This window comes from Caretta caretta, chromosome 5 (assembly GCF_965140235.1).
Source record: "Caretta caretta isolate rCarCar2 chromosome 5, rCarCar1.hap1, whole genome shotgun sequence".
Classification (NCBI taxonomy): Eukaryota; Metazoa; Chordata; order Testudines; family Cheloniidae; genus Caretta; species Caretta caretta.
In genome coordinates, this window is record NC_134210.1 from 34,339,857 (window position 1) to 34,366,705 (window position 26,849).

Here is a 26,849-nt window from a genome sequence, read left to right on the forward strand (position 1 = left end):
CTCCGACCACCCAACTCTGAAGGCAGTGCTGAAATAAGGTTGGCAATACCATGACCTTCCTACAATAACTTTGCAAAAAGAAAAGGAGTACTTGTGGCACCTTAGAGACTAACCAATTTATTTGAGCATAAGCTTTCGTGAGCTACAGCTCACTTCATCGGATGCATACTGTGGAAAATGTAGAAGATCTTTTTATACACACAAAGCATGAAAAAATACCTCCCCCCACCCCACTCTCCTGCTGGTAATAGCTTATCTAAAGTGATCACTCTCCTTACAATGTGTATGATGATCAAGTTGGGCCATTTCCAGCACAAATCCAGGTTCCCCTCCCCCCCCACACACAAACCCACCCTCCTGTTGGTAATAGCTTATCTAAAGTGACCACTCTCCTTGTTTTTTCCTACACACACACACACACCCCTCCCCCACCCCACCCCGACATTCTTGTTAAACCCTGGGTTTGTGCTGGAAATGGCCCACCTTGATTATCATACACATTGTAAGGAGAGTGATCACTTTAGATAAGCTATTACCAGCAGGAGAGTGGGGTGGGGGAGGTATTTTTTCATGCTTTGTGTGTATATAAAAAGATCTTCTACACTGTTACTCTGAAACCTACAATAACTTTGCGACTTCCTGCAACCCCCTTTAGGGTCGGGACCCCCAGTTTGAGAAACACAGGTCTCCTCCGTGAAATCTGTATAGTATAGGGTAAAAGTACACAAAAGACCAGATTTCACGATCCGTGACGGTTTTTTGGTTTTTTTTTTTTTTTTTCATGGCCATGAATTTGATAGGGCCCTACTCGTAGGTCATGTTTTCTAGTACTTTAATAATTTTTGTTGCTCTTTCTCCAATTTGTCCACATCCCAAAGTGTGGTTCCCAGAACTGGATACAGTACTCCAGTTGAGGTCTTATGAGTGCTGAGTAGAGTGGAAGAATTATGTCACGTATCTTGATTATAACACTCCTGCTAATACAGTTCAGAATGATGTTCACTTTTTTTGCAATAGTATTACATTTTGACACACATTTAGTTTGTGATTCACTATAACCGTCAAGAAGTGATGATGCTCTAATACCCCTGTCATGATTATCATTTTCATTTCCTGTGTAGATGTTAAGGTATCTTCAATGAATAGCCAAAACAAAACAAAAAATGAACAAAGCTAAACAAAACCATGGGTGTTGCATCATATCCTGAATCTCTTGTCAAACTCAGGCTCTGTTGGATCACCAGCAGGGTTTAATTCCAAAGGCCTGGCGTTTTACCCAATAAGCTTACAGGAAGGGCATTCCGTCTGTTCTGAACTGCTAGGATAAATGGCAGCGTGAGAAGGGTTCTGAGACCCTGGGCTGTTACTGACAAGGTCTTTTAGCAATGGATCTCCCGCAAGCAATGCTTAAAACAATGTAACTACAAATGTAGATGGGACAACATAGTTTGAGCATCATTGCAGAAAGTATGATTAGTATTGCATAAACTAAAAAATTCCACTATTGCAACTTACAAGCTTCATTTATACTGTTGTAAGCCTGTTTAGTGTGTCTGCCCCAAGCAGGCCTTGCATTTGGCACACTACCATTGTACACTGAGTACCTATTGCATAGTTTCCAGCAAAGCACAGTTCTGTGAAAGTAGCTGTCCACAGTTGAAGAGGTGCTGTACCAAAATTTTCATAAAGCTTTTTTCAATGGATAAGACTGGTTGACATCAGTATTGCATAAAATATTTTTAAAAAAGAAAATCCATAATATTGCATGCTTTATATCTTTAAAGAGAAAACTCATAACTGTACATAAGTTACAGTAGCACACAAAATAAGAAGTAAAAATACAGGAGACATGGCAAGAGTCTTTGCTTGATGGGCTACAGGTGCTACACAAATGCTTTCTGTTTATATTAGCACTGTGATGGAGCACAGTGACCTGCTGTGGGATAGAGCCGTGCGAAGCCTTGCTTACAAGTGCAATTGCACTGTGAACGCTCTTTGCATTTTTTTTCTTTTTTGTACATAGACAATGAGGTGTGTTACAAGCATGCCGAGCTACTTGCAATGTTGCTTGTAGTGACAAAATCCTGTATGTGGCTATGCTATTGATATTTCAGCAACTATGTCTGTATTATCAGTTAAGCTGTTTTCTTGAATCAGTTAGGAGAACTTGTTACTGAAAACTGTCAACAATGGGTCAGCTTCCTTCTGTAGACAGGATTTCAGAGAACTGGCATTTGAAGTAATTGTACGTGTAAGTGTATGGGAAGCTAGTGCAAAAATGTAAGCACTCACTTCAATCAGGAAGCAAACAGTTGCATACCTCACCTGCTGCAACTTTTAAGAGGTCTTCAAGTGTACAGCACATTACAACAATCCAGCCTTGAAGTAACAGATGGAAGACTACATCAAAGGGGAATCATAGTGGCAACCTGTTGGCTATCCATAGGTGGTAGTGATGGCCCGTAGTGATTTTTACTATCTGAGAATCCAGGATTATTGATGGATCAATAGGATTCCTAGCATGAGAGCCATTTTGGCAAAAGGCATGAATATACTTTCAGTAATCAATTGTAGAAACCATCCCAGTCCACTTCTCTAGAAGCTTGCCCTACCAGCAAGCATCATTTAGCTTTTTCAGCTTGTAACCAGTTTACCTTCCTTCATCTGTCTGTCTTGCCTAGGCTTGGAAAGTAGTGAAACTAATTTGGGTTTGATTGAAGAAGACATAGTATGGCGTATATTAAACAGGGGTGACGCTGCAGCACAAAATAGAAATAGGTACCCATATGTGGAAAATTATCTTGAAAAGTTAGACTTTTTCAAATGTCTCCTGTTGTCTACAATGCTGTAATATAAAGGATACAGCAATAAGAGTTTTAGCACACCCTTAAAAGTTTGGATCATTTTCCAGCAGATCCAACAAAACTAAAAAATGTGTGGTGGTATAACTTCTCCTTGAAAACAAAGCATGAATATACTGCAAAGTTAGAGGCAAATCAGTGTGATATTTCTGGAGTTTGTCTTAGAAGCTATTTTTGTGAATTGAAAGGAGAAACATTTTGGCAAATTGCAGCTTTATTAAATATAGACTTACTATACTTTCAAGAAGAGGAAATCTTACTTAACTGGAAATTCTCTGAGCAATACTACTGCATTTTACAATAGGGATACAGTGGACATGCTGTATGTTGATTTTCAGAATGCTTTTAACGTAGATTGCTTAGGTAGCAGTATCTGGATACAAAAATTTAAGGTAATCTTTTAGTCCTTTGTGCTTTCTCCTATCCTGCCTCTAATCTGCAAAACTACATCATTATTTACCTTTAAATCCTTCCTCTAAATTCTCTTTTGTTGTGATACCTACAAAAAATGACAACCATTAGGTCACTGGTGTGCTGAGACTGTTGGCTATCATAGTGACTGGTATTATCTCATTATTTCCTTGTACTCTTAATCTGTCTGTATTGCATCATCTGTTGTCTCTTGTCTTGTACTTTAGTCCCTGCCCCAGAAATATTATCGTCTGTATTATTTTGTATTTGTACAGCACCTAGCACAATAGAGCATTGGTTCATGACCAGGGCCACTTGGTGGTACAATAATATAAATAATAATTTAGAATGGATTCACATCTACAACCAGGATTTTAAAATATATATAGTTAATTGTGTAACCCTGTGCTATTTCCAACAGTGAGATTAAGGGAATTGCTGCCTTAATTAAATAGTTTGTGCTTTCATAATGTAAGCAACAGTGTGCATGCAGAAGAAGCCTTGCTGTTACCTGCATTTGGTTTCTTGTTATGAGATCTTTTCCTTAAAGCTTTACAGGGAAAATCTTACTAATAACTGAGGGCTGGTCTCTCTTTTCTCCAGCCAGTTTGTTGACATCTGATTCTTTTGTGTCCAGTAAAGTGAGGATTCCAGAGAGAAGAAAGGAAAGAAACTCCACTCACCAAAATGCATTTTCAATCTACCTTCCCCCTTACTGGGTGCAGAGAGTTTTCCCTCCTCCAATCCTTTTCCAATGTTAGTCCTAAGTGTCCCTCAGATGAATGTGTGCACAGTGCTGGAATCACATGATCTGTATAACTCTAGTTTAGTTTTGTAAACAAACTAGGTACTAGTGTGTGTCTGTGTCTGTGTGTGTACACACACACACACACACACACACACACACACACACACACTTTCTCTCTAAAGGCTAGCTCTCCCAATAACCATGTCAGCATCATAAGTTTTCTTCCCTTTTCCTCACACCTGTGGTGTAGGGTACATGCCTCTATCACAGGAGCAGCTCTTCAGACCTGGTTATGTAAACTAATTAGAGTTGAAAATTTGAGGTAACAAATGCAAAAAGTGTAAATGTGCTACATAAAATAGGCAAAAGCCAGAAAATTGGGAAACCAATCCTTTGCCTTTTTGTCAGATCAGTAGAAGTGCTGATTTTCACTTCCTTCTTTTCCTTCCCTCAAAGTACAAACAGTGAAAACCTGAGAGTCTGGCTTTGGGCAGTCATATTTCATGACTTTTTATATTTGCACTCATACAGTCTTAGAGTTCTAAATTCTATCTTGATTAAGACAAAACTTTTCACTAAATCTGGAGGGTGACTCACATTTTGATATTATGCTCACCTTATGCACAGAACTCCCACTGATGTCAGTATAAGTTCATCATGTTTATCGTATGTAAGTGCAGGCTATCAGAACTGATCTGCTGTCTGTCTCAGAGAGGAAGATTGTGCCCAAAGAACAAAGCCAATCTATTTCTTTTGTGCTAGCTGAATTGGTACAGTTTTCCTGTGGAAGAGGAGGCAGAGCTGGAGATGTATACTACCCATTCTATCTAGGGATGTAAAATGTTTGCTACCCCCTAACGGCAGCCCTGGCTTTTATATACAAAAAAACCCAGTTGTTATGGCACAGCTGGGCCATGGAGTTGTTATAGCATGTTGGGGTTGCCTCAGAAAGAAAAAGGTTGAGAACCCCTGTCCTACTAGATTGACTGGCTGTACTGTTTGTGGGAGGATCTCCTCCCATCCCCACTGCATCTAATTAGTAGCTGACCAGACTATTTGAGCCAGATACTGGGCTCTGGAGTGAGCCTAAATTAATAACTATTTGCTAGTGGATTAGAGAATCTAAAGATGTTGATTATATTTAAAAAAGTTTAGTACAGTCAGTGTTCTGTTGTTCTCCATTGTTGTTCTTAGGATAGTGTTTTTATTTGCATTCTGTTGCCTCTTGTTCTGGTGGTTGTCACTTTAACTTTGTAAAACCTGTAATGCAAAATGTATTTCAAAATTGAACAATTCCCCCCTCCCCCCAAATTATTTTGAAATTAGATGTATCCCTTGAATACATTTTCAATTTAAGAAATGGAGGACAAAATGCAAATAAGATACTTGCAAATAAAAATGCATATGCAAAAAGTGGAAGTGGTAATTATAGTGAATATGCACTTGCATGATTAACCTGAAGCCCACACAATTGGGTACAGTAATTGTTTATGGTGACATTTTGATGCCCAATAGTTCTTTTGCTCTTAAGCAAAAGCTGTTAACAGTGCACACAAGCACAATTGCTTACTCAATTAAAGGCTGACAATTTTTGCCATGTAGTATTAAAGAAAAAGAGCCTGAATTTGATAACTTTGTCATGCCATTAACATTATTTAAATATAATCTTTCCATGTTTGAGATTTTTTTTTTCCTCTTCACAAAATATCAACCTGTTGTAAATTTACGCTGGTGACCCGCTTGATCACCAGACAAACATTTATTGCTAAAATTGTAATTTATATTAAAATATGGTTTGGTTCTCTTTGGTACAGTTGCTGCTAGAAATATATCTTAAATACAGCACACATTTATATTTACAGATTATCTAGTATATTTGTTTGTTCATTGCATTTCACTGTCTGGCAATTAAATCCCTCTTTAATTAGAATAACCTATCTCAGTTCAGCCTCTAGTGCTTGTTGCAACTTGCTTTTGTAAGTAATTACTGTTTGATTAAGCATGTAGTGGTGTTAGCAAACTCAGCTGGCTGATAGTGATATAGATAGAGCTTTCTGAAGAATGTCTGCAGGAAACTAGTCATTCACCCAGAAAGGAGAAGTTTTCTGTAGCTCTGACAGTGCAAGTAAAGAAATTACTGAATCATCCTCTTTTGTAAAGAAGAAAAAATTGGTGTGAATAAGCATTGAAAAGGGGGAAAAAAAAATGTTACATGAGTATATTGGTGCTTCTAGGATTAGGATAATTTTCTTTCATTATGGAAAATATTTGTAATGCTAAATTTGCAGAATTTTTAAATTAGCCCCTGGATCCTAGAAATTGATTCTAAATAAGTTATCTAGAAACAAATGTAGTTATGCTGGTGAGTTACATTCTCATGGGCATGTTTTTGAGGAGAAGGTAGAGGAATTAGTTTTCTTTCTGAGATCATTTTCTTGTGGTGCATGGTAGCACTATCTCTGCTAGGTTATTGGAACGAGGAGTGTCTGAGATTGGGGTTACACAACCTTCTAACATCTCAAGTGTCTGTTTTGTCTGGACTTTCCTCATGCAGCATTCTTGTGCAAAAATTTCAAGGCTTTAGTCTGAAGCACTGGGTCAAAGGATATGTCTCTTTGAGGGGGAGACAGGAGGTTTTTGTTTTTGTTCACTGTGTAGTATTTCATTTTACATCAAAGAATACTGGTCTTCTAGAACCTGTGATGGTGGCAGTTTAATACAGCTTTTGAAAAGACTTTATACTAAATATGGCAACATTTTACAGTTAAGAGTTTTCATCTTGTTTTGGTTTTATAACTAAATATGCAAACAGTAATTTGACTATTATAATTATATGGCTAAATTATTTACAAGTCTTAAATTAAAGTCTCATGACTCAGTTTTGCTTTTAAAAAATAATTGTGGCTATTTTCACAACTCCAAATACCAACGTGACTAGCCAATCCCTTTTCAGAATTGCTTTTAAGGAAAGGTCATGTCCATGTTGCTGTTACTTTAGAGTAAATTAGGGGAAGCATCATTTCCATTCAATATTTGTGGCATAAATATGAGGTGTGTGTGGGGTAAAAGAAGAACTCCAGGCCAAACTGCATCCAATACAGGAAAATCTTGCATAAGGAACAAGAAACTGTTTCCACTCATAATGTTTCTTTTGAATCATTCTGTTGGGCTTCGATGGGAGGAGCACAATTTACCCCTCAGGAACAGAGGTTTAAGGGCCTAAAACCTATGTAAATCTATGCTTGTCCCTGTCTCTCTGTATGATGGCTCTGCTTCTGCACTAGTTCTGCCACCTATCTCCACCTCCAAGGTCAATGGCAGAATGGCTATAGTTGCACTGGTATGTTTGGCATCTTTTAGTTAGTTTTGAACCACCCTCTCAGGGCTGGCTTCCCACAAAAGAGGCAACCTGTGTATAATGAGGCTGGATGAGTGTGGCAGAGAATATCAGTTTTTCAGCTCACAAGATCTCGCTGTGTGGCTTACGCAGTGTCAATCTTGGTAAGAACATGCTTCAGAGAAATTGCTCCTCCCCTTTTGTATGGTTAGTGCCTCTTTTTTTCAGTCCATAAGGTAGAACAGAGTATGTGGCCCAGTGTCTTTACCTTTTTCATGAGAAAACAATCTTCACTGAAGCGTCATTGTTTCCCTTTTCTGTGATAGTTGGGTAAACAGGTGAGAGGATATGCTACAAGTGATCTCCACTAAGGGCTGACAAAACATGTTGAATGTGGTTTCTGTCTCTCTTAAAGGGGATTAAAATTTGCCACTAAAAACTTGCAGGTATCTCCTGTAAAGACGTGTATGATATTACCGTTCTTGCATATGAGGAACTGTACAGTTCACTTTTCTTTGCAAACAGTTTAATAAATACACACTTATTTGAATAAAAGCTTATGCATATGTAAGTGATTTTTGCAGTGTACAATAGTTTTGTATATCATTTGAAATATTTTAAAATGTAGCAGTCTAGAGGTAATAAATCCTTTCGGCAAAAACTTCTTTAGATTATCTATAGATGTAGGGAATCTTCACTTTACATTACTTGTATACATTGTAACATTTAAAATATTTCATTTGTAAATGACCAAAAAGTTGTTAATGCAACTATGTCTGCGTCTTATTCAAATTCACCTTCAAATCCATTAATTCTGTCTTTCTGATAAGCTAATAGCTGAATATTGCAATACTAAAACAGAAATGTATTTTTACCGTAATCATCTGTCTTTTCCCCAAACCAAACTTTTCATGTTTATAAATTAATTATGGAATATATAATTGGTGTAAAACATATTCTTCTGTTTTTCATTTTTCTTTACATAGCAATAGAAAATTAAAGGCAAAGATATTATATATGACATGTCTAACTTCAATACCCTAGATTCTTAGACCTAGATTTTTCTCTGTTGCATCACAGAAATTGCATGGAAACAGGATTTATGGCTGTAAGCAACTTGAGAAGGATAAACTCTGAAAAGCACAACTCTAACTAGACCTTAGCTTGACCATAAGGCAAACAAGGAATAATCAATACGCTATATTAGTGCACAGGTTTTTAGTAAATTGGAAACATTTTGCAGTTTCTTTATCTAAATTAAACAATCATACTGTACATAAAATCAGTTTGTTTTATTTTGCCAGATAGTATTCAACTATAGCTTTCATCAGTGATGGTTAAACATTGAAGCTTTGTTTCTTTATCTGTACAGAGAGAAATGACTAACACGACACAGTCAGAGAATAGAACCTTCTAAAACACGTTAAAAGCTTAAAAGTCCTCTGCACTAATTAACAAAATACAGTGAAATTTTAAACTGTTAATAGCTGCAACATCCCTGATGCATAGAACTGAAGTATGCTAACACTTTATAACAGTTCTCTGTTGTGTACCCTTTTAACTAGGGTTAACTGTCAGGGTTTTTTTCTTCCTTACCAGCTGTATATGGAAATTGTGCACACTACTAGGAACTAGCTTTCAACATTTAAAAGCTATGCATATTATTGCATGGAAGAACTACATCTCACATTACAGTTGGGGACAACTTTTAACATTCTAGGGTTTCTCAGAATTCCTAAAATTTTACAATACCTCTTAAACAGAGGTACAAAATGCCCCATTCAACACTACTGCAATTTGTAAAATTTGATTTAGGATTTACTTCCATTCACTGTTCTCTTCCAGATTTTAAGACCATTTTACACATTATAGCAGGGACTTACTACAGCGGTAGGAATTGTTTTCTTTATTGTGAGAGAAGCAAAGAATGAAGAGCACATGTGCCAATAAAAAAGGGTCTTGGCTTACATGGGAGTAAGGTCTGAGAATTATACTTAATTGGAGTGAAACCGTAGTATTTGCTGCTGTTGACAATATTGGTCTTTTAAGTTAAAAATATCCATTTTCGCTTTTGTTTGCTGTAGCTCCTGTGCACGCACTCAATGCAATGCTTTTTGTTTAAATAATACTTGTGCAAGGACTTGGGTAGTTTATTGAATTAAATTCTAAACCTTTGAGTTATGGCTGAACACCTAGTTATGAGTTGTTCCCCAATTGCATGAATCAAAGAGGTGGTGATTTTTGAGGCCACTAGATTTAAAAGTATTTCTTTATTGTGTAAATATAATCCTTTGACCATACTCTACACTGTATCATCTGACATAAATTAGCATTAAAATTCTCTGATTTTTATAGGTGTAATATATCTAAAATGGAACTACTTTAACATGGTTCAGTATGATTTCTTATTATCAGTATTTAGAAAAGACCATTTAAGGTCATCTAGTCCATATTTGGACCAATTTATAACTCACTGGTGGATTCCTGGGAATGGATGCGGAAAAGGAAATGCCGTAGGGCTCACTATTGTCCAAAGAGGAACAAAGTAAAGCAAAACCTGCTCAATTTGTTTTGCTTCTGATTTATTTCCTATGAAGTAGTGACTTGATACATTGATATAGGCATGAGATCTTAGTAATTTGTTTTTCAGGAGTTTTGTCTGACTGCTAATCTAGTCTCATGAGAGGGAGACAGTATGTCCTTTTGTTTATTTAAAAAAAAAAAAAAGTGTGTGTGTGTGTGTGTGTGTGTGTATAACTCCTGTAACTTCCAGTGGCCATTACATGAGTCGTCAACGCTATTACACAAAGTGCTGTTGGACCTTTAACGGAAATAAATGGTCAAGACCTCAGATTTGCATCTCATCTGAAAAACGGCATTTTAAGTTAGTGTCTGCTACTGTTATGGTGGGTTACTGGTTAGTACTGTCACTTAGGGAAGACTGTCACTTACTGAGTTGCCATAACCACTTCCTGTAGCACCTATGTGTACCTTTTTGCTTTCCTATCTAAGTGCTGGCCCAGCCCAGTCTGTTTAGTCCATGAGATCTAATGGAAGTGCAGCACAAACAATCAGAAGTGCAAGATGAATATTTTGTCTAAAACTCTCAGCCTCAATTGTTATAATTTTGTTAATCTGTAGTGTGTACAGAGTTGAAGAGTCAGTCAAGGGAAACAGAGCAATGATGTGTATGACTGCTCCTTCCTGGTCTCTTGATTATTTGTGCTGTACTTATGCTTAATCTCAGGGAGTAAATAGATTGGGCTGGGTCATTGCTTAAAAGGCAAATCCACGAGGTATAACTAGGTGCTACAGGAAGTATTGATGGCAATTAAGTAAATTTAAGCTCTCTTCCATCCTGTACCTTTCAGTTTTGATACCAAGAAATGATGTCTGTAGTTACAAATACTGGTGGTAGCAAGATAGCCGTGGCATACTGCCAACAATTGCAAATGATAGGAAGCTAGGAAGCAGTGTCAAATCACTTCAGCTATGTAAATGTTATCTTTCTTTGTCTAAGCCCAAGTAACGTTAAACACTATCTCTATTTCCGTTTATTTGAAAATCCATAATCCAGAAACTTGTCTATTTCATTGTGATATGTTTGTTTTATCTATAAATACTGCACAGTGTATGTGTACAATCTAAAAATTTTATAGTGCAGAAAAATGCATAACACTAAATTTGTATTATACAACCAGTAACAAACATTTTGGTGTGTCTTTTGGCAGAATAAATACATCTTCTATAGATGACACTTCTAGAAAGAATATTCTGTCTATTCTTAATATTATGCTTTGAAAATAATATAGTTTACAAGATGTGTTGTAAGGTATTCTGCTGTGATTTGCTCACCACCACCATTAAACATGCTGTTGCGTTATTCTAAATTAGAGAATAAATTCTACTCATACTGAAGTTCCAATGGCAAAACTCCAATTGACTTCAGTGGGAGCAAGTTTGGACTCTCTCTCTTATAGTTTTCTGTTTTTTTCCATACAGTTTCACAGTGATTCTCTTCTTTCCACTCATGTAGAAACATTCATAATTTCTTCCAGGAATTAGTCAAATCAGGCTGATGCACTTTTTCTTTTTAATTTCACCAAACTTACCAGGCCAGTGTTAACGAAACTGGAAAGCAGAATTATAGAAATTAAAAATGATTTTATTTCAAAATAAAGATTTCATTTCCTATGCTTTATTCTTGCCTCTTTGTAATTCCCAGCAAAAATATATTTGAGCGTGAGATCTCTTTATACCTCAAGTGGAAGTATGTGGAACTTACTACTTACTTTTTCCAGATACTTTATTTTTAATTTCTAAGACACAAATATTCTATCCAGCAACAGACTGAACCTGTTACACTTTTTAGTGCTTGCCTTCTCTGATGCTGCTTTGTTGAATATACTTTGATACTTCACTATGAGGTTTATCAGGACATTGAGGGAAGCAAAATATTTCTATTTATTTTTTATTTTTAATACTGTCTTTAAACAAATCTTTCAAAAAGACTTATGTAAATATCATTTTTGTGACTTTGTCACAGAAGACCAGTCTTTAATATGTACATTTTTGTATGAATATAGTGCAGTATTTACATAAAGTAGTTTACAGTTTCCTGTGTTCAGATTAAAGCATGAATTTTGAGGGGACATGATTTTACACCCTTCTCCTTCCCTTCATGTTTCCCACTTGAGGTGAGAATTAATGTATGGAAGTAATGTGGATCTGCAGTCAAATATGTTAATGGATTAGTGGAATGTTTTTAGAATGGTAATCAAACATGCCACTGTTTGCCATTTTATTGCTTTCTCTCAGGACAAAACAACCACAAGTGATATTGACCAAATGGTCCAGGCAAATGCATGTTAGTTTTGGAATGACTTTGCATGCCAGGCTTTTTTTTTCTGGTGAGACAGAAAACAGAGTTACTGTTAGATTGGCATATGCATTGAAACAGGAGGGGAAAGGGCTGCTCAAAAGGGGTGGGTGTTTGCAAGAATCACTCTGACCAGATAACTCTGCTCAGAAACCACTTCTGGATGATGACTGCTTCTTTTGCATGTGCTCTGTTAGGGTACATCTACACTGCAATTAAAAACCTATGGCTTGCCTATGCCAGCTGACTTGGGCTTGCGGGGCTCAGGCTGATGGGGTGTTTAATTGCAGTGTAGACATGTGGCCTCGGATTGGATCCCAGGCTGTATGACCCTGCAAGGTGGGAGGGTCCCAGAGCACAGACTGCAGCCAGAGACCGAATGTCAGCGCCACAATTAAACAGCCCCTGAGCTCAAGGTCTGAGAGCCCGAGTCTGCTGGCATGGGCCAGCCGCAGGTGTCTAATTTCAGTGAAGACATGCTCTTAGTGAAATAAAAGATATTGAAAGAGGTACTTCTATCAAAAACAGATTAGAGCCTGATTGACAACTCCCCCATCTGTCACAGACATGCTCTCTAGAATATGTCTTTTGTAGATTCATCGCCCTTCTTTCTTTACTTGAATATTTTTCACTTTCAGCAAAAAAATAATTTTTAATGTAAACATGAAATAAGAGACTAATGAAGGTATAGACTTTAATTTTTCTGCTATTATATTGAATTTTTCCTTTAAAAAATAATAATGAAGTCATCCTGCTGTGAATATTTAGATGGAGGAACACATTATAGGTAACACATGTTGTCCACAGAATTATTATAGTAATGCAAAAATATTCTCTGTACCTTAAAGAGAATGCTGTGTTCCATGCAATATGGAATTTCCGAAGGGCAAATATGCTCACCCCGCCTTATGTCTATATCTATTGGATAAATGTTTTCTGCCCATATTCACCTCATTCTACTCCATCTTTCTGCTTGTGCTTCACATTGATTTATTTTCTTACATTTGTTTCAAAAGGACATAATGAATTGCAGAAATGTACTTGTTCTCCTCACCTTTATTAAAACCCAAACAATTTAAGCACAGCGAATTAAAACCTCTTATTTACAGCAGCTAAATAATATATGGGGTTAAGATTGCCCAGTGGCCTGGTTTTGTGTGTTAAATCATAACTGTGCTTTGATTTAAAGTTCGAAAATGTATTGCAATGGAAACTATGATTTTATAGCAAAACTTGATATTTATTACTGACCTGTCAAAACATATGGGGGTTGGGGGAAGAACAAACACTCTTAAACTCTTGTAAAGTGCAGAAAATGTGTATTTATTCCTGTTTTATAACAAGTGTAAACTGTGGAGGTTAAGTAGGTGGGGAAACCGGAAGTAATTACTAAGGCCAGTGGCATTTCTGTGGTTTAATACAGGCAGAAGCTAATTATTCAGTTTTTATTTAAGTGAAATGATGCCAAAAAAGAGGGTCCTGCAGAGCAGCTGCACTCCTTCAGTATTACCCTAATTTACCACAGACAACTGTCACAAACAGAACTTTTAAACTTGATATATAGCCACGAAAGTAAGGAGTCTTTTGTTTGCAGTGCATGCAGAAGAACTCCTTTATACAAATCAACCGGCAGATGACGGACAATGATGGAAAATTTGATTCTTTGAAGTCATAATGGTCATTGAAATGTGTGAAATTCTGGTATTGAAAAGAGAGCAGCTAGCAAGACTCTAAATCCTGGGTGGCTGCTGGAAGCTTACTGGGAGGTTTTTCTGCATTTTGACATCAACTTCCCATTGCTTGTTCCCTGCTTCCTTTATTTAAAAAAAGGGGGAAAAGTTAAACAGTAGATATTTGATAGCAGCATTTCACACAATTTTTTCATGTGTGTATGAGTTTTCATAGTGGAGAGATGAAACTTGTGCACACCTGATTCATATGAGCAAAAATGTTAACTTTCATAAATATTAATATGTAAAAAAATTTTTTTTTTTTTGCTCTCCTCTCTTGCCTTATTAGTTTCTTTTTTTCCAGACTCTTACCTTTTGGAGTTTGCTATAATAGTGGGGTACTTTAGCAGCCCCCTCAAATGAAGTTGGTTACCTTCATGTTGAATTCTGCTTTCATTGACCTTAAGTCTGTGAACCAGTTTTTTCCTCTTTGGATTCTGTAGCTCATCAGTAGGAAATGATACAAATGTTCAACAGCCTGGATTTTCAGTACTACAAATCTTTCTAAATAGTATCAATTAAAAAGAAATGTCTCTTTGATTTGATAGACATTAAGGCTTTTTTAAGGGGGGGTTAAAAATAGACATTACCAAAGTTTTATGATCTGTTGCAACATGCTATCAAAATGATAAACCTTTTTTTAAAAGTTATTTTCTTATTTAAAAAAAAATAAAGAAAATATTGTATATTCATCATGCAATACAATGTCCTAATTTGTTTTTTGTATGGTAATATAATTAACATCAACTAAAATCTGATCCAGTTTTGCCATCCTACTTAATTTTAAGCATTTAATCTCAAATTTCTCAATTTTTTTTACTTTTAATATTTGATACCTTTATCATTTTATTGTTTAAAAAAACCCTAACACTAAGTGTACTAATACAAAAGCAAAAATTTGTTTGAAGCACAATATTAAAAAGATTGGGAGCAAATTGAAAATAGCTGTCAAAAACATCTTTGTTTTGGAGAGTTTGTTCACAGGTAATTTCAATGAGAACTTGAACTCAGAACAAAGCACTGAAGACACAGAGAAAGTTCAACTTAGTGCAGCATAGTTCTTTTCAAGTATTATATTGTTTTAATGGAATCTTGGAGCGGGAGATTTAGCCCATTGAAATGTCTCTTAAAGGACAGGTTCTTCTGTCACTAGCTGGAACTGTGTGGATGAAATGATCACAATAGAGTGTTGTAATGCATTTTAAAAAGTGTGAGAAATCAGTTAGTCTAGACTAAGAGTACGCCTACAGGGAATAGGAATTTTAGAGCTTCTGTGCTCTTTAGGTGTCAAGTATGTGATAGATGCCAAGCCTTTTTATTCCATATCTTTGGCAACAGCTCAGCTATGCTACAGTACCTTACATGTCTACTGCAAGCAAAAACAGTGATTCTATGTCAAGACAACTTGGGCTTCAAAATCCAGAAACTCATTGTCCTAACAATTGTCTGTTCAACTGCCAATTTTAAACTGGGGAAGATATCAATAAACAATTGCTAGATTCCCAGAAGGCATGGAAACTTTAGCTATAATGAATCAAAAGTATTGAGAGCTAGCAACATCATATAGCTATTTTAATGTCTTAAAACAAGCAGTTTTTATTTGCACTTTGAAAAGATCTTCATAGGGTGAATGGCATGCTGCTAGTAAAATTAATTTTATTATTTGAAGCCAATCAAGTGCCCCAAAACTGTGACGATTTAATTTTTTTTTTTAAATAAACTAGACTGGACATTTATTAAAGAAATTTACAAATACAATAATCACTGTGTTCTGAGGGCAACATAGTGCAATTTAAAAATCATATTCAACCTGCACCAGTTTTAAAATTATTACATTATATGCAATATTTCTGTGTTCTTTTTGGTGTGGAGTTTAGGGCTCTGGGGGGAGTTTACCTCCACCAAAAGAGAGAATTTAAAAAGTAGCCTTAAATTTATTGTAATCTCATTTAATATAACACCTTTTTATCCTGAAGGATCCAAAAGCACTTGAAAACTTGATAAACCATAAATATGGTAGATACAAGAACTGTTTAACCATCGAAATCCAGACATCTTTCTGAATCACTGTAGATTAAAAAGTTAGTTACACCTAATTTGTGAATGTCAAAATAAATCACACTTGTGAAAATGGAAATATTAATGAAATTAAAGGTGCTTTTCACTGTACAGTTTTTTGTAACTATCTTTGCACACGGTAGGATCAATATTACTTCATCAACTAGTGTTCAGTTTCTCTGTTGCCCACGCATACTTGCCCCATGTATATTTGTGTGTGTGTATAAAAAACATATTTCATATCTATAAACAGACAAGCCATAACAGTAAAGCCACACCTAATGTTTACTGCAAATGAAAAAGTATTGGGTTGGTTAAGCACAAAATTTGTTGCCAAATCAAATACAAACTTCATAGCATTTCTTTTTATATTGTAGTTTGAGATTTTAGCAGAATTAGAAATGCCAGTCTGTTAGAGTATGTTCGGTGTACGTGCTGCAATATTTAAGTAATTGTTAGTGGTGTTTTTTTCATATCATGGCTAGACTGGTGTTCAAAATAAACATTGCGTGGGCTTAAGGAAAACCATTATGATTAAGTTGTTAAAATATTTTGACAGTTTGCTTTAGGTATAGTCTGAGCTCAAATTTTACAAGTTGGAAACTTCCTGTGTTTTTCTTTCTTTCTGTTTTAGTTATAAATGCAGGACAAAGATTTCACTCTCACTCCCTGATTTAGTTCTGACAGACTTACCTTTTCAAGTTTATTTTGTGAAGTGAAACAAAAAATGAAATTCCTCATTTCTAGGGATGATCTGGTGACAGCATCAAAAGCTTTTAAGTTTTGCCACAGAACAAAATCCTATGAAGTTGGTAGCTGAAGACTTAAACCGAGAATGACTTGTTTGCCTCCTCAATTCAAGTCTTGTCACCACTGGCAAGATTAGTTCAATATGCCCGAAGTTCAGCGGCACATTTCTGGACCTTCACCAGATGAGCATTTGTTCCTGGAGAGAGACAAGGAGAGTCCAAGAAGCTCCCATTGGCATTAAACTTAAAAGTATCTGAAGTCATGAGTTGTTAGCTGGCTTCTTTCAGCAGCTTTGGATGAAGAATTTGATGATCCACTTTACTCTGTTCAGCAGGTGTCACTGTGCTAGGATGAATTGATGTGCTAGTTATATTTAATTGCTGTTTAGTTTTTGTAAGTGTTAATTTAATTAATATCCAGAAAAATTACTCTCACCGGTGTCTCTCTCATGAATAGATTCCTTGATTATTATTTTTTTATCTGTTATTTTTGTTATCTGTTAAAACTTTGTGTGTGTGTCTTCATGGTCTTTATCTAGTGCTTTACTGTTGAGTACAGTTAAATTTGCTTACAAGACAATAGCTTAATTAGCTACAGCATTCTCCTACTAACCTCTTCCACTAAAACTTGTAAACAGTTTTGCTTTTTAGATTATAAGTTCCTGCAGACTTTTTCCCCTTATAAACAGAAAATATCATCTCAGAACATCAATACAACAAACACTGCATGAAGCTTAATGAGAAATGTCCCAATCAAAAATGTCAGACAGAATATATCTTTAAGTGAAATGAGTCATAATATCAGAAACTCATCAAACAGACCTCGCTGTTTGAGGAAAGATGAATTTACAGGGTATACCTTCTTGGGTTGTTTTATTATAAAAAGTTAAAGGAACACTACTTCTAAAATAAAGAAAAAATGTGTGGGAGTAGTGAGCATTGACACTTATATTAGCTTCTTTCATAGAGTAGTTTTAAACAAGATGAATTTTTTTTCTCATTCTGTAGGATATCACGCCTTTAACTGGCGTTCCAGAGGAGCACATCAAAACCAGAAAAGTTCAGATTTTTGTTCCAGCACGTAATGCCATGCAGGCCGGTGTCAACAACACAAAAAAATGGAAACTAGAATTTGATACCAGAGAGCGCTGGGAAAATCCTTTAATGGGCTGGGCATCTACGTGAGTCTGATTTTGAAATCATTTTTCCGCTCATATCTGCGCAGATTTTACTTTGAAATGCCCTTTGTATATGTAAATCCATGTGTATTTAACATTAATTATTATAAATGGTTGATGGGTCATGATGATCATGATGAAATTTTAAACATAACAGTACACATGCTGTTTTCTCTGTTAACATAAATAGGTTTAGAAACAAATTTAGATTGCATTGCTCCAGGCTAGAAGAGGCTGGAAAAAAATCTTCAATTTCTTTCTCCACCTAATTTAAGTGTATGACCCCAAAATCAAGGATTATGCTTGCATATGCAATATAGTAGTGAGTTGCAGCCTCCCTATAGTTGAGGGTCATTAATTACATCTAGTCCTAAATCCCTCTGAATGGTCCATTTCAATTAGCCAAAACTTGAAATAAATGTATCTAGTTCATGAACAGTCTTTAAAAATATTTCTCCATAAGTATTTAATCACTTTACCCACTTTTCAAAATTATGATATATTGCTGGGTTTGGTATGATTTAAGGTGTTCCGTTGACTTGATGAAATGAAATAAAAATTGCAACAGTGATAAGTATACAGTATCATTTGCTAAACAGTCTTGTCCCTGTTTTGATCCTGCAGAATTTTTATAGCATTTCATAGGCACTTTAATTAGTGGTATCAAATTTCATAAATTATGAGAATTTGGCACACTTCTCCTAACATCATTGTAAATTGCCACTGAAATATCATTTGCGACAGACATATTCTGAAAAGTTAGCACTACACATTGTCAGCAAAAACTTGTTTCAATATCTTACCCATTCCAGAATTTTTTTTTGAAACATTGAAAAGAGCGCAGTCCACATTAGTTTCCCCTAGCAATTATTTTACATTACATTAGAGCTTAGTACCAAAGCGACTGAAACCAAACCCTTAATTACCTTTGTCCTATGTGTTTAAAAAAAAAACCTTAAAGTTGAAATAGTATAGATTATGTTTATTGCTTTAGCTCTTTAATATTCTAAATTCAATCACAAAATATATGCATAATTTTAAAAATAGTCTGTTTTAAAATGTGCAAAGAGTTCTGTGGCACCTTATAGACTAACAGACGTATTGGAGCATAAGCTTTCATGGATGAATACCCATTTAGTCGGATGCATGTATTTCTATTTGAAAATTAACACTGTGCTCAGGTCTGTTTGCTATGTTCCATTTCCTGTACAATAGTTGATACGACCAACACCTATATCAGCTCCCTAATGCCCAGTGTAGCAGGAAAAATATTGAATTCAGAAGTGAGCTCTTAGCTGGTAGAAGGAGATAATGATTGCTAAGCAGCATATTTTAGTAAAACGATTTTGAAATTTTAAGCCTATGAATGTAGTCTGTTAATGATTTGCCATCTTAAACAGCTCCCCTCAGACTCCATGCTTTTCACCTGTTGATCTTTAATAGCCTTAAAACCAGTTTTTAGGGGCATCAGGCTCTAATAATAATGTAATAAAATATGATTAGGCTGATTACTGTATATAACCACTGAACTGTCATCAAATGGTAAATCATAACCAAAATGTTTTTAAACAAGTAGTTCAGAAGAGAGAGGCTGTGTATCACCATTTTCCCTGTCTGTCCATCCCTTTACTCTCCCCCACACCAACCAAGTACTTAACAGTTAAAGTATGTTCTTTATTTCTATCTATATTTGTAAACATCTAATGATACTGTAGCAGTATCCAGTAACCCCTGCTTTAGTTAAGGTTGAGTTTGAACTTCTATCCTAATCCCTTACTTTTCAGCTTTTCTTAAATTCTTTTTCTGGGTGAAATTTTGCCTAATTTCAGCCAAAAAGGCAACTTTTAAATTTACAAAATAATCCTTCAGAAAAATTAGTGTTGTTACCAAGGGCTTGTCTACACGTGATAGTTATTCCAGAATAAGGTGGGGTGTGAATTCAAAGTGGAATAGTGATTCCAGAATAACTGTCTGAATAACTCCAGGTGTGGACTCTCTTATTCTGGAATAAGAGTGCCTTTTTCTACTTTACCTTAGTCCAATTTCAAAGATTGAGCTAATTTTAAAAAAGACAGTTTTATTTTGGAATAAGTGTCCCCACATAGAATTATGTAGAAATAGTTATTCAGGAGTAGCTGTTCTGTGTACATAAGCCGTAAGTAGGCCAAAGGAAATTTATCCAATTTTTTTGTCTTGAACATTGGATTGAGTGTAAAGACAACTGGGTCAAAGGGTTTATAAATTAGCTCATACCTATTAATGTTTGTATTGAACTCTGATAACTGAAGGTGCGATGCTACTAGATAGTTACTTCCAACTAGCTGTTCAAAGCAAGATATAGCTAAGATTTTATTTTCTTCAGCATAGCTCTTGCAAATTGGCTATCAGTACAAATATTCTTCATTGAACATCCAAAATCTGTGGTTCCCATCTTTTCATACCGGAATCCTCCATGATATATTGGTGATGGCTGCCATGCCATGCCATGCCCTGCCCTGGAATAGTTGCCGTGGAGGAGATAGAGGACAGTTGTGTTTCCATTTGAGGTGACTTCTTGTATGCAAATAACTGAGAGTGCTCATATACAATAGTAATAGACGATTTAGAAATGTGTATTAGTAAAAATCTTGCTTCTGAGATCTCTGTTAACAATATCATGCCCTCTCATTTAATCTCTAACATCTGCTCTCTGACCTTCAGCATTCTAATTATGGTAATAGCCAACTTACAGAAAGAGGGAACAGCAGTTGTACCTTTATATAGGATGAACAACTTCTTCAGAGATACTCCCTGGTGAACATAGAGATCAATAGGCAATCTGCTTTATATGTCCTCCATCCCCATGGTATCTGGATGCTGGAAAATTGTCACTGTATTTGGTACTGAACAAACTTGAGTGTTTTGTAACCCAGACAGGATTTTACTCCTCTCTGTCTGCTACTTCATAATAAAGGGTGGAATCTTTGTCACAGAAGACTATAGCGAAGATCAAAGGTACATCACTTGGTCCCTTAATATACCTAGTGGTCATGCCTAGGACTAGTTTCCAGTTTTTAATTCTCTTCATTGCCTTTTTATGAGAAATCCTTATCTTGGTGGCTGATTCACAGCCTGTTCCCCCTCTTCACTTTCCTCTTTGAGGAGTAAGGTGTTGGATCACCGGTGGATCCCATCTGCACATCAGTTTGCCCATTGGATAAGATTACATGTTTCGTCTCTTCTGCACTGGAGCTAGTTTTTTTTTTTTGTTTTTTTTTTTTTCATTCAGGGACTTTCTTCTTTATGGAGATTGTCGTGTCCTTTGTACTGCTTTTCCTCTTCATCCGTCATTGTGACTTCCTAGGATAAACAGCCAAGAGGAAACACCTATTGCAGTTCTTGCCATTCAGCCTCTGGCTTTCTCAGTGATCCACCTCCCACTTTCTTGAGCACTTGCTGTCTCAGAAAGACAGGACGCCATACTAGGTTTTGTGCTCCAGTAGTGTTCCCCCAAATTTCTTCCTAGAATTGCTGTTAAATTTGCAGGTTAATCGATTACCATATAACTTTAATCCTGTGTCTTTAGTGCTCTAGGCAGAGTTTTTATAGCTGCTAAGTGGATCCATAGTTTTTACTATGGTTGGACCCATTTATTTCAAAAACCATTTTGCAACGTTCAGAAATGAGACTAAGACAACTGATCTACAAGTAACAGTTAGCTTATGTGGTTGGGCTTCTGAACTCTACTCGTTTTTAGCTCTTAGGGCTTCTGGGCTTGTTTTATTAGAGTAGAGATGGCTTCTGTTGCATTTAAATGCTGCTCTGGAAACACTTGTGAATGTGGAGGTCATCACAAACATAACTCTGTCAATTTTCAGCCTGTTCTAGATGCCAGGTTTGCTCAGGTATTCTCTAAGTGTTCCTGGTCTACTTGCTTTGAAGTCCTGCTTTCCCTTCTGCAAGAATGTAGATTCACAAAGCAAAAAAAGGGTAAAGACAGGCTTCTTGTCTCCTTCCATTGTTCAGTATTTACATCTTTCACCTTTTCAGTCCCTCAAAATTTGTCTTCCTTTTTCAACCAGTTTAGCATTAAAAGGTTGTCATAGACCACTGGTTGCTTATGTCATTGGCATATGCTTAAGAACTTACATAGTTACAATTTTAAAATATCAGTTTCTGAAATAAAATGAAAGGTTTAACACAGATTGTTTGTTTGAAATACAAAGAAAAATCTTCCCATGGGAAAATCTTTTAATATTGAAATTAAATCCTAATTTAAAAGTAAAAGGACTCTAGGTGGCTCTAATTTATTTGGGGATGATACATTTTCTTTAAGTATACATTTTTAAAGACACCGTAAGGTGGCATTACGTTAGACCGTGAGGTGCAAATGTTGTTATACAAAACGCTTAGTGTTACACTTCAAATTTATATTAATATTTTGTCTGTCTTCTTACAGTGCTGATCCTTTGTCCAACATGGTTCTAGCTTTCTCTACAAAAGAAGATGCCATTGCCTTTGCTGAAAAAAATGGTATGTATTTGAGAATTCTAGGTCATTGCAGTATTTGTGTTTGAGCCTATTTTGTTTAGATAATCTTTACTTTACCATTTGAGAAGAAAAGTTACATTTAATAAAGTAAGCAATAGTGTCTTGAAACTAACATCTTTTAAGTACCTGTTTTAATTTTGATAATTGCATATTAAAATTCCCTCTTTAATTATGTAGTTACCTCATAGTCAGTAACAGCTCTGAAAACTTTTAGTTGTTGTATATGCCTACTTATGAATTTGGGAGATAGGATTTGATAGCATGTGATCAGGGATCTATTCTTGACTCTGTTGTATCTGACCTTGTGCGAGTCACTTAACCTCTCCCTCAGTCTCCCCATCATTGAGATGTTTGTTTCACTGTGGTATAGAGAGGCTCAGTTCATGTTACGTGCAAGGCAATTAATTTGTGTTTTCTAGAAGGCACTAGAAATGCAAGTATATTAGGTAGTAGTCATTTTTAATTTTGATCTGGCAGTCTAATAGACTACTCATATGCATTAAGATAAGCACTTGCTTAAGTCTCTGAAGGATTTGGGCCTTAATCGTCTAACAGACCATTAGACGTATCGCATATACTGTAAGCAGTGTACAGTGTGTTAAATAACTTTTCAGACATTTTTCTAACAATGTCCTTTGTGAGTGGAATTTGCAACTGCACAAGGAATTTGCTCCATTACTCCAGCTTCCCCACACAGCTCTGCCAATGAACTTCATCTTGGCCTACAAACGATTACTTTTTTCACTCCTAGGCACCTCATGAGCAGGGAGTGCCTGTCAGATCAAATTGTGCCAAATTATGTGGTATTTATGATGTGTGCACACATGCAGGGAACGAGGAGAAGCCTTTCAAAGAGATTTCACTTAATTCCTGTCACTACAGGTCATAACTTGCATCTCCAGAGGTGAAAGACTAGGGTATTAAACCACAACGTTGCCTAATCGCTCCCTGTTCAATGTATTTCTGAATTTAGAGTGGTCACAGCTGAATTAAAAATAAACTGAATTAATTACCCCCCAAAAAATCTTCCTGTTTCCATTGGGATACACAAATTACTATTTCAGAAAAAGTTTAAGAATGCAGTAGTATTCACTCAGTCATCACAGCACCTTCATCTTCCTCAAGGGCTTGATCCTGCACATTTCATGTGCAATGCTGCATGTATAAAGTCCTAGATGAAAGGTGATGAGCAAAGCAGGAAATCGGGAGAACCCAGAGCGGCCTTAATGATAGCACTTCTGTTCCACTGACAGATTTTCAGCTTAATAGGTGCAAGACCTAAGAGGGGAACACATACTTATTCATCTCATTAGCATGAAAGTCAGGCTTAAACCCATCTCCTTGGACATGCCTAGTCTCCACTCACCTCCTGTCCTTTTAATCTGCAGACTTGAGTATGATGCCTGACATTTACTACTGCTCAGTGTGGAGGACTGTGCCTGCCAGTTTACCTTATTTGTGCCTCAGTGGCAGTGGTGCTGGTTCAGCCTTTAGCAGCATGTAGGAGATTGCAGGATCAAGTCACAAAGCCTTGTCTAAACACAGAAGCTGCACCAGTTTAACTAGGGGTGTGATTTTTTTTTTTAAAAAAAAAAGTTTAGTTAAAACAGTACAAACCTCTGTGTAAACATATCTATTTAATAGCAGTTCAGTTTGCAATAGTACACTTCCCGATGCCAGTAAAATCAATATAAGCTAGGGTTAAATCAATGTAAAGTGTCTACACAGATGTTTGTACTGGTTTAAGTGATTTGATTTTAATCTCACACCTTTAGTTAAACTGGTGCAATTTTATGTGTAGCCCTTAATCTGTCTTCAGACCTTATGTAGTTGAGGATCTTAAAACAGGCAGACCTGGAAACTTAAGTTACTATTCTTTGTGGAAGTTGCCATACAAACTGTAAGAGGTGAATTAATTAAGATAATAATCAGCAGGAGAAGAAAAAAAAACGTTTGTAGTGATACTAAAGATGGCCCATTTAGACAGTTGACAAGAAGGTGTGAGGATACTTAACATAGGGAAATAGATTCAATATGTGTAATGGTCATTACACATATTGGTATTCTCACACCTTCTTGTCAACTGTCTAAATGGGCCATCTTGAGTATCACTACGAAAGTTTTTTTTTTTTTTCCTCCTGCTGATAATAGCTCATCTTAATTAATTCGCCTATTACAGTTTGTATGGCAACTTCCACCTTCTCTGTATGTGTATATATATCTTCTTACTGTACATTCCATTCTGTGCATCCGATGAAGTGGGCTGTAGCCCAAGAAAGCTTATGCTCTAATAAATTTGTTAACCTCTCTAAGGTGCTACAAGTACTCCTGTTCTTTTTAAAAATGGAAGTATTTCAACTGTTTAATGACTGGGTGAAATCATGTTGGAAAAAGGGAGCCCAAACTTCATAATACCAAGTGTTGTATGGGCAACTTTCCAGATACCTGGAGGCTGTACCTAATTTGCATATTGATTTACATAAACAGTATTGTCCCCATATCCACTTTTCTGACCTTTTTAGCATTTCCCTTGCAGAACTAATCATATTACTTGTCTTTTAATGTTTTTAATTCCATTCTCTCTTAGCCCCATTTTATACACTCTTTATGTATACTTTTCTTTTTATTCCTTTCTACCTAGCTTTGATTACTTCTTCTTTTTTATGGCCTGTTTTCTCCCTCTTTCTCCTTCGCCTTGCAAGGTCTCCCTTCTCTTCAGATTCTCTCCTGCTCCCTTTTCCCTAGGTCGCCTTTATCTTTCCTCACATCACCCAGTCTCTCCTTCCCCTCCTTAACGTCTCATTTCCCCTCTTGCTGAATTTCCCCCAGCCTTCCTCAAAGGGTACATGCATTCCCAGAGTCTTGGTGTCTCAGTCTAACATAAAATATAGAGATGTGGACCCAAAAGATTATGGGACTATATATCTCAGTCAGTGCTTCCTCTTGTGCTTTCCCACTGATCACTGATAACTTTTGAAATAATGCCCCAGGAAGGAGCAGTGAAAGTTGAAGTATGCAATAGCTGAGATCTGACAAACCTGAGAACAGGCATAGGTCACATTTAGGGCTTCTCTGTTACAGCATCATTCTGTACTGCTGATTACAAAAGAAGAAACTAATAAGTATATACATATTATATATCAGAGGTGTTTATATTTCTTTTCTGTTAAATATTTAAAGTTTTTTAATTTATATTTCTTTGGTCATTTGCTCCGTATTATATGCTGTGTGTGTATTGTTTAGAATTCTCTGCATGTTTTTCCCCAGGCTGGAGCTATGATGTTCAAGAGAGGAGGATTCCAAAGCCTAAATCCAAGTCTTATGGTGAAAACTTTTCTTGGAACAAAAGAACAAGGGTGTCCACGAAATAGGTTGGCATTGGCTATCTCTGTCTCACTGTGAATAAAGTCAGCTGTGCTGTATTTATAGTCCACGTATAATACATCTCTTAATCTCCTAATAAATTTGACCTTTAAACTACAGATGCATCTTGTGGTGTCTATTTAAAATGTTTTTGATGTCTCCAATTGAACCTGTTACAGCCTTCCCTATATAGAGAGGAGATTTGGGGTGTTCATACCTCTAGGAAATTGCTGTACTTGGAATCTATTAAAAGAAATGTTTGAAATCAGCTGCAACAGTAAGGATTGTGACTTGCCTTTCATAGTAATTTTGTAGTTCAATAAGTTGTGTAAAATCACCACCCTTTTATGTAGATGTTCTGTTAACAGGAACTCCTCTGTTTTTGCTGTCATTATGTACAGGAAAAATTCATCAGTCTGACAGCATGGTATGGCATGCAAAAGTCCAGTATCTGCTTATTATTTAAGCTGTTTGGTGGAACTGCATGTACTATAAGATCCTTTCAATCCAAATTAATACGGTACTGTAAATGTGACTTCCAAGAAGCATTCATAATCTGAGTAACAAGCTAGCGTTTTGTGGTTGTGTTTAAAAAATATTGTATATTCCTATGAATTTGAGCTGCAGTATAAAAGATAAAGATTAGTAAACTCTCCTGTTTGATACACCTTCAAAGTACAAGTAGATGGGAAATTTTAATACTTAACTCAAACTTACAAATTAAATCAGAGTAGCAAGGTAGCAGCTATAAGGTGCTCTTGTAACATTAAACTTATGCTAATTACACATTTTATCACACCTAACTTTAACTTTTAATAATATAGAAAGCAAACACTTACCTAAACTGAGGGCTCCATAAAAATACTACAGATGTTTCATCAGCCTTACTACTAAAACATCTAACCCAGCATCGCCATGGTGCATTATTTAACTGTTAGAATGTTTGTCACGTAGAAATCTATATTTGTGGGCTTTCACTTACCAGTGTCTTTTATTTACCCTTTA

At 36.1% G+C, this 26,849-nt stretch overlaps 1 protein-coding gene across 1 annotated transcript in view; it reads left to right on the forward strand.

The window, feature by feature from the left end:
* The window catches only part of NDUFS4 (NADH:ubiquinone oxidoreductase subunit S4), a 61,109-nt gene extending 35,146 nt beyond the window's left edge, over window positions 1-25,963 (forward strand). The window contains exons 3-5 of the mRNA XM_048850857.2: window positions 17,782-17,954; window positions 22,390-22,463; window positions 25,749-25,963. Of these exons, the coding sequence (XP_048706814.1) occupies window positions 17,782-17,954; window positions 22,390-22,463; window positions 25,749-25,852 (351 nt within the window). The 3' untranslated portion in view covers window positions 25,853-25,963. The remainder of the gene's footprint in view (window positions 1-17,781; window positions 17,955-22,389; window positions 22,464-25,748) is intronic.
* The last annotated feature ends 886 nt before the right edge of the window (window positions 25,964-26,849 follow it).